This window comes from Polypterus senegalus, chromosome 8 (assembly GCF_016835505.1).
Source record: "Polypterus senegalus isolate Bchr_013 chromosome 8, ASM1683550v1, whole genome shotgun sequence".
NCBI classification, from domain to species: Eukaryota; Metazoa; Chordata; class Cladistia; order Polypteriformes; family Polypteridae; genus Polypterus; species Polypterus senegalus.
The window spans coordinates 140,735,021-140,746,735 of record NC_053161.1 but is presented as its reverse complement, the minus strand read 5'-3'; the positions used below and the strand labels follow the sequence as shown (position 1 = coordinate 140,746,735).

Here is an 11,715-nt window from a genome sequence, read left to right as displayed (position 1 = left end):
TATGGCATAGCCTAAAACCTGCCTTGAGCTCTCTGCGTACAAAAACTGAATGATTGTGCAAGACGAAAACTAGTGATGGAGGCCACAAAGCAATCTGTGATAACTGTTAAAGGGTTACAAGCAACAGTGGGTTGGAGTGACTGTATAGACAGTTTACCTGGGTGCTTCCCCAGTTGCAACTGTATGGAAGAGCGGCCAAGATTTTGTCATAAAGCACCTGAGAGGCTAAAATCAGCTGGAACAAGGTTCTGTCATCTGATGAGCTTTTTGTCTATCAAACTAAATGGCATATTTGAACACTACACTACACATGATCAAAAACAAACCATTCCCTGAAGGCATAGATACAGCCTCTCTGGCTTATGATTAAAGACTTTTCATGTCTCAGCCAGAGTTCTTTCCCTTGGCTGGGGTTTATTGAATGTATGTATCATTCTTTAGTTTTGGTTTTATCTATGTATATAAGCTACCTGTGCTTATGTTCTGTGTGTTTTGTGGGCGGCCTCCCAAGAGGCTGGGTAACCTGACAATCACAACCAGAAACTGCTCTCCACCCTGTAACCCAGAGGATCTGGTATAGTATACTGTGAATGTGCTCTGGAGTTTATGAGTTATCTGTGTGTCTTGCCATGCTTGTGCCCATTGTATATTTTGGAATTTTGACCTTCTTGCTGTTTTCTCAACCCCTCTATTTGGATTCTGTATTGGGACTTTGTTGCAGGCCATTCCATTTTGCCTTTGTGCTCCATGGAGCTTCATTTTCATTGGAATCCTTTTTGTGAAGAATAAATATTTTATTTTATAAAGATTTTTTGCTTTTCCACATTACTAGCTATGGCTTGATGATTAGATGCCCATCTAGTGGGCATTACAGAAAGTGTTTGGGACTATGTGCTTAAGAATTCTTTAATGCTTGGGACCCCTGGACTAAAGTAGTCAGTCTGACACAGAATTCTTAGACATAACACTTGCATAAATAAATTAACATGCTAAGCTAAGCTTAACTTAGTAAAACATTTTGTGAGGATGAATGTAACACTAAAAGATCAAGTTCACACACAGTTTACAGTCCATCTAAACAATCTATAAATATGGAAGATTGCACCTTGTTTTAATTATGCATTCCAAAAAATTACTGTATACTTCATAAATCTTGAAACAAAAAAATAAACCATGTCACACAATTTCTTTAAAAGATATTTGATCTGATGCCTTTTGGCATTTAAATCAATTAAGAACACCAAAGCATTTTTTTTTGCAAAAAAATAAAATCATCAAATCACCCCCTTACAGTTAACAGAATCATGTAATAACAATGTTTCTTAGTGTAGTAGAAAAGTGAAGACAAAAAAATACTCAAAGTCAATTATATTTATCATTTTCTGCTTATATTTACTAATCGTAAAACATCCACGAGCTCCGCTGTGTATTCATATTTTAAAATGTTTAACAGATATTAAACAATACGAGTTACTGGGGAATTGGTACTATCATCCAAGAAAAGTGTGCTAAACACATCATCGAAGAAGCTTGGGTGGTATTTACAAGCTCTGGTACAGTCAGGATTAAAGTTTACTTCCAGGATCTGTGGCTTCATAACTTTTTGACCTGTTAAAAAACACAAAGTCATTAACATCTATGATAATTTACACCTGACGAAAAAAATCAGCTTCTGACCAACTGATCAATATACAGAGACCAGACACCAGAAGCGCAGCAACCTATTCCAAATTCTCTCTGTTCCTAGCTGTACAGTTTGAGTGATACATTTATCCATTATGATGAACATTTCCACCCAATATTATTATAATAGAAATTTATTATAAACATCAGAAAAATACAATACAGCTGAAAATATATCTTACCATTTGATTATATTAATATACAGTGGGTACGGAAAGTATTCAAACCCCCTTCAATTTTTCACTCTTTGTTATATTGCAGCCATTTGCTAAAATCATTTAAATTAATTTTTTTCCTCATTAATGTACACACAGCACCCCATATTGACAGACAAAAAAATATTTTTTGAAATTGTTGCAGATTTATTAAAAAAGAAAAACTGAAATATCACATGGTCCTAAGTATTCAGACCCATTGCTGTGACACTCATCTATTTAACTCAGGTGCTTTCCATTTCTTCTGATCATCCTTGAGATTACCTTCATTTGAGTCCAGCTGTATTTGATTATACTGATTGGACTTGATTAGGAAAGCCACACACCTGTCTATATAAGACCTTACAGCTCACAATGCATGTCAGAGCAAATGAGAATCATGAGGTCAAAGGAACTGCTTGAAGAGCTCAGAGACAGAATTGTGGCAAGGCACCGATCTGGCCAAGGTTACAAAAAGATTTCTGCTGCACTTAATGTTCCCAAGAGCACAGTGGCCTCCATAATCCTTAAATAGAAGACGTTTGGGACGACCAGCACCCTTCCTAGAACTGGCCGTCTGGCCAAGCTGAGCTACCGGAGGAGAAGAGCCTTGTTGAAGAGAGGTAAAGAAGAACCCAAAGATCACTTTGGCTAAGCTCCAGAGATGCAGTCAGGAGATGGGAGAAAGTTACCATCACTGCAGCCCTCCACAAGTCAGGGCTTTATGGCAGAGTGGCCTGTCAGAAGCCTCTCCTCAGTGCAAGACACATGACAGCCCGCATGGAGTTTGCTAAAAGACACCTGAAGGACTCTGAGATGGTGAGAAATAAGATTCTCTGGTCTAATGAGACCAAGATATAACTTTTTGGCCTTAATTCTAAGCGGTATGTGTGGAGACAATCAGGCACTGCTCATCACTTGTCCAATACAGTCTCCACAGTGAAGCAAGGCGGTGGCAGCATCATGCTGTGGGGGTGTTTTTCAGCTGCAGGGACAGGACAACTGGTTGCAATCGAAAGAAAGATGAATGCGGCCAAGTACAGGGATATCCTGGACAAAAACCTTCTCCAGAGTGCTAAGGACCTCAGACGGGGCCAAAGGTTTACCTTCCAACAAGACAATGACCCTAAGCACACAGCTAAAATAACGAAGGAGTGGCTTCACAACAACTCTGTGACTGTTCTTGAATGGCCCAGCCAGAGCCCTGACTTAAACCCAATTGAGCATCTCTGGAGAGACCTAAAAATGGCTGTTCCCCAACGTTTACCATCCAACCTGACAGAACTGGAGAGGATCTGCAAGGAGGAATGGCAGAGGATCCCCAAATCCAGGTGTGAAAAACTTGTTGCATCCTTCCCAAGAAGACTCATGGTTGTATTAGCTCAAAAGGGTGCTTCTACTAAATACTGAGCAAAGGGTCTGAATACTTAGGACCATGTGATATTTCAGTTTTTCTTTTCTAATAAATCGGCAACAATTTCAATAATTCTTTTTTTTTTGTCTGTCAATATGAGGTGCTGTGTGTACATTAATGAGGGAAAAAATTAATTTAAATGATTTTAGCAAATGGCTGCAATATAACAAAGAGTGAAAAATTGAAGGGGGTCTGAATACTTTCTATACCCACTGTACCGTTTGTGAACACACTGGCTTAAAATACTTAAAATTAGGGATGTCACTACTGCAAAAGCTGTCTATACTTTGGCTTTAACACTTCAACTAAAACTCTTTTTAGTATACAGTACTGTGAAAATGAATAAAAGAAACTCAATTTTACCTTCGTCTGTATTATGCCATTTCAGCATTAGGTCAATAGCATACATAGCTCGAGAGGATGGATAATCACATATACCAAAAGGGGCTGGTCTAGATGTTGCCACTTCAAATAGTTCAGCAAAACATTTGAAAAGCTCATCCTGGGGGAAATAAAAGGTTTTTAGTAGCAAGAATTGAAATTAGGGTAAGGGTTGAAAATTTATTCAATGTGCATTTGTCGCATTATTTGTATTAGTGTAGCAAAAGGTTTGAAATAAGTCACTGTTATCCATGAAGTTTATCTTATAACTAGCAAAATACCCACGCTTCGCAGCGGAGAAGTGTGTTAAAGAAGCAATGAAAAAGAAAAGGAAACATTTTGAAAATAACGTAACATGATTGTCAATGTAATTGTTTTGTCACTGTTGTGAGTGATGAGTGTTGCTGTCATATATATATATATATATATATATATATATATATATATATATATATATATACACACACATAGAAACATATATATATATACATATCCATACATACAGTGGTGTGAAAAACTATTTGCCCCCTTCCTGATTTCTTATTCTTTTGCATGTTTGTCACAAAAAATGTTTCTGATCATCAAACACATTTAACCATTAGTCAAATATAACACAAGTAAACACAAAATGCAGTTTTTAAATGATGGTTTTATTATTTAGGGAGAAAAAAATCCAAACCTACATGGCCCTGTGTGAAAAGTAATTGCCCCTGAACCTAATAACTGGTTGGGCCACCCTTAGCAGCAATAACTGCAATCAAGCGTTTGCGATAACTTGCAATGAGTCTTTACAGCACTCTGGAGGAATTTTGGCCCATTCATCTTTGCAGAATTGTTGTAATTCAGCTTTATTTGAGGGTTTTCTAGCATGAACCGCCTTTTTAAGGTCATGCCATAGCATCTCAATTGGATTCAGGTCAGGACTTTGACTAGGCCACTCCAAAGTCTTCATTTTGTTTTCTTCAGCCATTCAGAGGTGGATTTGCTGGTGTGTTTTGGGTCATTGTCCTGTTGCAGCACCCAAGATCGCTTCAGCTTGAGTTGACGAACAGATGGCGGACATTCTCCTTCAGGATTTTTGGTAGACAGTAGAATTCATGGTTCCATCTATCACAGAAAGCCTTCCAGGTCCTGAAGCAGCAAAACAACCCCAGACCATCACACTACCACCACCATATTTTACTGTTGGTATGATGTTCTTTTTCTGAAATGCTGTGTTCCTTTTACGCCAGATGTAACGGGACATTTGCCTTCCAAAAGTTCAACTTTTGTCTCATCAGTCCACAAGGTATTTTCCCAAAAGTCTTGGCAATCATTGAGATGTTTCTTAGCAAAATTGAGACGAGCCCTAATGTTCTTTTTGCTTAACAGTGGTTTCGCGTCTTGGAAATCTGCCATGCAGGCCGCTTTTGCCCAGTCTCTTTCTTATGGTGGAGTCGTGAACACTGACCTTAATTAAGGCAAGTGAGGCCTGCAGTTCTTTAGACGTTGTCCTGGGGTCTTTTGTGACCTCTCGGATGAGTCGTCTCTGCGCTCTTGGGGTAATTTTGGTCGGCCGGCCACTCCTGGGAAGGTTCACCACTGTTCCATGTTTTTGCCATTTATGGATAATGGCTCTCACTGTGGTTCGCTGGAGTCCCAAAGCTTTAGAAATGGCTTTATAACCTTTACCAGACTGATAGATCTCAATTACTTCTGTTCTCATTTTTTCCTGAATTTCTTTGGATCTTGGAATGATGTCTAGCTTTTGAGGTGCTTTTGGTCTACTTCTCTGTGTCAGGCAGCTCCTATTTAAGTGATTTCTTGATTGAAACAGGTGTGGCAGTAATCAGGCCTGGGGGTGGCTACGGAAATTGAACTCAGGTGTAATACACCACAGTTAGGTTATTTTTAAACAAGGGGGCAATTACTTTTTCACACAGGGCCATGTAGGTTTGGATTTTTGTCTTTCTGCATTAACCGCATATTTTTTCATACGTTTCAAACCAAGGGGATGCGAGGCTAAAATGAATCGTGAAGCGCGCGTACATACTCAGTACATCCCCTCTCGGGAATTGAACCTCGGACGCCGGCGCTAGAGGCGAAGCCTCTACTATTGCGCCACGGCGTGTGGTTTGTCTATTTGAGCGTAGCAGTGTAATTCGGTTTTTGTTCAGCACTCGTTGGAACTGTTGCTTTTTGTCTGCGCACTGCGTCAGTTCACGTGAGCCGCTGAATATGGTTTAATATGTCACTCGCTTGCTTCTAATTGTTTCACTGCCTTCTTAATTATATAATGTATGTTTTCATCAGCGGTTTTTGGAGCTCTTCCTGGTTTTCTATGTACTGCGTGATTACGTGGGAGGCGTGTTGATGTCACACGAAACTCCGCCCCCCACGGCTTTCGAGCTCAACTCCATTACAGTATATACAGAAAAATAGCTTCCAGTTATGACCATTACGCGTAGAATTTCGAAATGAAACCTGCCCAACTTTTGTAAGGAAGCTGTAAGGAATGAGCTTGCCAAATTTCAGCCTTCTACCTACACGGCAAGTTGGAGAATTAGTGATGAGTCAGTGAGGGCTTTGCCTTTTATTAGTATAGATAACTGATTTTCCTCAAATTAAGAACTATGCACTGGTATAGCAGAAACCATTCAAACTATGCAAGCCAGCTGACAGAGTGAGAAAAACTGATACCACCCTAAAAGCAACTTAACAATGAGATGAAAAATGACAACTGGGCATTCCTGGGGCAGGCTAATAGAGGAGAACAGGTGTTTCCAGTGGTCTAAACGGTCACTTTACATTTTACAGCAACTGGGTGCTAATTTTTATTGGTTGGTTTATTGGTTGTTGCATGCTCGTCTTTTGGTGTGCTATTTTATTTATACTCGGCTAGAAAAAGATTGTTTCCAAGTTTGGGACATTGAACTGTAGAAACTGTATAAAAAGCTCTAATAATTGCCCTGCACTTTGAAGCACATCTCCAGACAGACGGACTGCCTGTTTCTAAGAATGCCTTCCACATTGCTGAAGTTAATGAACTCCATTTCTTGAGCTCCCACTCCAGAGTTTTCTTTGAGTAATTTGCAGTGTAAACAAATATTAAACAAAAGCTAAGTGTACTTCTCCTATGTGATTCATTTAGCACCACCACCGTATCACTAGGGAGGAATATAGTCTTTTAAGTTATCTCTATATGATTCAGGCTAAGTAACATGCAGCAATCATCCATCCATCCATCCATCCACTAACAAACGTATTCCCACGGAGCATGTGCCTCCTGCAGGAAACAATTAGTATTAATGAAATGTTAACAATAACATAACAGCTGAACACAAAAAGCATAACACAAACTGACAACATATTGTAATGTACCTATATTAAAATTAAACCTATTTTCTGAGAATTTTATATAAGATGAAAATTCATCTTCAGATGGGTCCTGAAAATACCTTTAGCCATAGATGAAAAATAACTAGTAATCAGTGTATTTCCCTGATCTGTTTGCTTTTAATGCACATATGTGCAGCACCCTGAATTCCAACTTCTAGTTTGATTACAACAACAGCAACAATTATTTGGTATTTTGTACACCGTATTAAACCCCATGGGGAGACTGTCTTTTTATATACTTTCGGAGGTCAGAGTGCAGGGTCAGCCATCATACAGTACCCTGAAGCAATTTTCACTTTTATTTTTTGTATAGCCCAAAATCACACTAGGAATGCCTCAATGGGCTTTAACAGGCCAGTTTTTTGGGATACTTTTTTTTTTTGAAAGCTCCCCCAGACTTGACTCTCTAACAAAACAAGGGAAAACACTTCCAAACAATCCTTGTAGGAAAAACAAAAGGAAAAATATTGGCAAGGGAGACACCCTTCCAGGTAGGCTGGATGTGCAATGGATGACAAAAAAAAAACAAAAAACAGGGTAAATATAATGCACAAAATAGAATACAAGTGATTCTCTTCACAGAGCTGGATGTTCAATTTATCATGGCCACCTCAGAAATACAATACAATAGTACAATCTACTTTGTTCTTGCACAGCACTCCCCAACAAGTGCAGATCGTTGAGTGCAGTGACAACTCTCAAGGCAAAATGCAAGAATAGATTACACCACTCATTAAATTCAGAACTATGTCATATAAGGATACAGATTTGTACAAATACATCAGAAACAAAGTAGAAATTAATTAATGAGGAAGAAATATTATTAACTGTAATGATTATAAGTAGCTCCTTTTTCTGGCCAGGATAATGCAAAAAACTTTCCTTTCAGTTAAGTGTGCTCCTGGTAATAACTAATCATATAGTTAAATTTGTGTGAGGGGGTAACCTGTCAGAATAAATATCTCACTAAATTCTTTGTATTACCTTGATAAGATTTCAGTGACAAAATGGAGAACGCCCATGGAGAGACACTTTTTAAAACTGAAATTTCCCCAACACTCCAATTCCTCAGAAGGCCAGTTAACCTGAGAGTTATTTTTCTTTAGCTAAGGAAAACACAAAGTTTAATGTGTAGTGGAACTTTCAGTGACAAAAAAGGTTAAAGTGAACTTCTGTCAATTGAGATTCCCACTGTAAATTAACTTGGGGAGTAATATATTCTAGTAACCCATTACAAACAGAACGGCCATCCTGGGTATATTAGCAAATGACAGAAGTCCTATGCTGAAAAATGGTTTGGCTACTCTTGAATCTATAAAATAGGGATATCACTCTCAGATCCCAGAGTGCTGTCATGGCTGCAGTTTTTTTATTCCAATCAGTTTCTTAATTACTCACCAATTTTCTTTTCCCTTTATTTTAAATTGAAATATTTATTTATTTTTATTTTAACCTACTCGGGCAGGTGTGGTTATATTTCATGAAGTGCACTTATGAAATCAAGAAATGCCTGACGACACTTTGCTTGAATAAGATTTGTTCCAATTGAACCTTCAATTGAAGACATCTTCGGCAGTCCTTGATGATGCACACACATTTAAGCAGCGTAAGAACAAATTTTGAATACCATCTTTCAGGGCTCAAAAAGCACAGAGGAAGGTACAACATTGGCAGATTGAGAACCTATGACTTTAAGTGCGGAACTGATGTGATGTATGGTGTATTTATTATTGGACAAAAGTTAAAGAGTTTTATTTAATTGTTATAAAATAACAGAAAAGGTAACATAGACAGTGGTGGCCTTTTCAGCAGTTGATCAAGAATTAATACTGTAGGTCTAATCATACAAAAAGAAAATGTGTCTGCATGAGTACCACAGAGCATGGACAGGCAAGAATAAGACCTTGCCTGGCCGGGAGGCCAATACACTGGAAGGTCTGTGTAGAGACAACAATGTATGGATCCTTTATCCCCCAATATGTTTGATGGGAGCGTCCCTGGGCTTTGGTGTCATGCAGCATACCCACAGGGCATGCTGGGAATTGAAGTTTCAGGGTGCAACCCTGTCAGGGTCCTTGGGTGCTACTACAGGGAGCTGCAAGGATGTGTTACACTCACAGTGAGACCTTATATAAATGTATTGGTGTTGGTATAAAGGAGCCCCAGTAGTGCTTCTTGACACACTTCTGCTGAATAATTTGTTGGCTGAAAGTCCTCAGTGTTTGTGTGTCAGAGAGAAGATGTACAGCATAATGGCACTCAGTGGGTCCAGAGGGTATTGTATAACAGATCTTACCCTTTAAATGAGCTTGTTGATTTAGTGGGCCTCACTTGAAGTTACCAGCCCAGTACAACATAGCATAGAAAAATCGCACTAGCCATTTATTTATCTATTTGTGGATTTAATTATTTAAAGTGCTTCTGTAAAGAGCCACATTTGCTCCAGGGGATAAATAAAGTTATATCTATAAATCTATCTATTTGTAATCCCTATTTTATGGGACTTCCCTCTAACCCAGATGTACACAGGTCGGACGTAAGTACTCCTTGGTCTAAGATAAAATGAGACACTTTGCTTTGGCAAGGAAGTCAATGTTTGGAGGCAGAGGACAAAATTCTTTGGATGAATGGAAGAAGAGAGAGGGATCTACAGTTCTGTGTTTGTGATACTTTGATTGTGCTTACCTGTTTGTTAAGGTACAGTAATTAATAAAAGTGACAATATTTGAAACCATGACTGTGTTGGGTGTGATTGTGTCTGGGGTTTGGGACTTGGTGCAACCCCCTACTGATTACAGTCTGCTATTAAGAAAGTTAGAGTTGCTGTGAGGCAATCTATAGCAGACCAATGCCTGAGTACTTTAGGGTTATGAATTCATAATTAAATGATAATGGCATAATCCACATTAGAGAATGTAAACTTTGTGAATGTCATACTTGAAACACTTAGCACAAGTATTTACCAGCTATATGAAGTGCAATTTCCAGCAATTGAAAATTATATACTAGAACATGCTTCTAAACTTCTAAAATATATAGTACGTTTATATGCAAACATATTGCACGTTTACTTACCAAAAGGAAAATTTCTGCAACTGATGCAATTGCTACAATGTCCCTTCTGCTAAAGGAGTTTGCCCTCATCAGAATGTCAGATTGAACAATACATCATGCATGTCATTGTCACTTAAAAGGACTGACCTGTGCAATGAAGCTATGGAATGACTAGTACTTGTAATTGTAATTAGCTTGGTGGTGCTGTTATTCGCGCAGAAGTACAGTCTACTAAGTATGTAACTTTTGGGAAGATTAAATAACATTATCTAGTGTCACTTAGTATGTTTCCTTGCATTTACATAGTTAGGTTAAGGTGAATAAGATAGTTAAAGCAGGAACGTGATTTATTAATAATCTACATTTACATGCGGATATAATCTTCTGGAGTTCTCATTTGTCAAAACGCTCCAACATTAAACTACACAAAAAGAGTTAAACACAATAATTGACCGCGATGAATCAGAAAATAAGCATGACACCTATGACAAAATTCTTTTGCTTCATAAAATGTTTAGCCAAATTGATGCTTTATTTATAGGTTTCTGTTAATGGACTACACACAGTAAACCCTCTTCTGTTTGGCTGTGTGATTCAGCCTTGTAAAGGACCCAGTATGTATGCTTCATACCTTACATAGAGTGCTGCTGGGATAACAACAACACAGACATTCTTATTCAATAAGATAAGCATTGTGTTAGGTTACTTGTTACTTAAAGTATATGACTACTTAACATACATTACTTTTAACGTGTTACCCTACTGCTCTCAAGATTATGTTGCAGAATTTAGTGCTGTATATTCAGCTCATGAACACAAATTTAGTGATTTCAGAAATACTGATGCTGTTTTTCCACAGGAGAAGGAATAATGCAGTCACTCTAATATTCTCTTCATTTCTTTAGAGGACACTTCTACCTGTAGTTGCTGAAAGTGTGTGTGAAGCAAATACATGTGCAGGCTGACAGTGTGCAACAGACTTGTGCAGACTTCAAATGCTTAAAAGTAGCCAAGTTAAGGGATGACATGGCCACATTCATGAAGAAATCTAACTCTGTAGACCAGCGGCCTCATGTATAAATGGTGCATACGCACAAAAACATTGCGTACTCCTGTTTCCACACTCGCATCAAGATGTATAAGACCTAAACTTGGCGTAAACACATTTTCACGCCGGCTAAATGCTTGGCATATGCAAGTTCTCTGCTCAGTTTTGCAAACTGGCGGCACCCAACGTCAAAGCAGTGTGGTTTCCCTTTCTTTTGTAGATCCACATCCCTGATGCTGCTTCATCAAATACACTGAAATTAACCGCATATTGTTTATTAGTTTAAGGCATCTGATTGTAATTAACCTGTAACAATATAATGGTCCACGGAATGGTCAAACTATTTTAAATACCTTAGCTGCTTTAGCATTGTTTCTCTCAAGGCACTATTCAGAGTATTTATCCCACTGTATCTGAGTGTGGAATCACAGCTCTACAGCAGCTGATCGGAAAGAGAATTATTGGTATACAGCATCAAGCACACGCTGCCTCAGCCATGCGCACAGTCTGTTGAACTGCTCTCAAAAGGCAAATGCTTCAGAGCCTTTCCTGTATTGATCTTG

At 38.5% G+C, this 11,715-nt stretch overlaps 1 protein-coding gene across 1 annotated transcript in view; it reads right to left on the bottom strand.

Annotated features, from left to right (window-relative positions):
- Positions 1 to 1,356: 1,356 nt before the first annotated feature.
- The window catches only part of ttll12 (tubulin tyrosine ligase-like family, member 12), a 101,757-nt gene continuing 91,398 nt past the window's right edge, over positions 1,357 to 11,715 (bottom strand). The window contains exons 13-14 of the mRNA XM_039761833.1: positions 3,655 to 3,793; positions 1,357 to 1,608 (exon numbers count right to left, since the gene is read on the bottom strand). Of these exons, the coding sequence (XP_039617767.1) occupies positions 1,457 to 1,608; positions 3,655 to 3,793 (291 nt within the window). The 3' untranslated portion in view covers positions 1,357 to 1,456. The remainder of the gene's footprint in view (positions 1,609 to 3,654; positions 3,794 to 11,715) is intronic.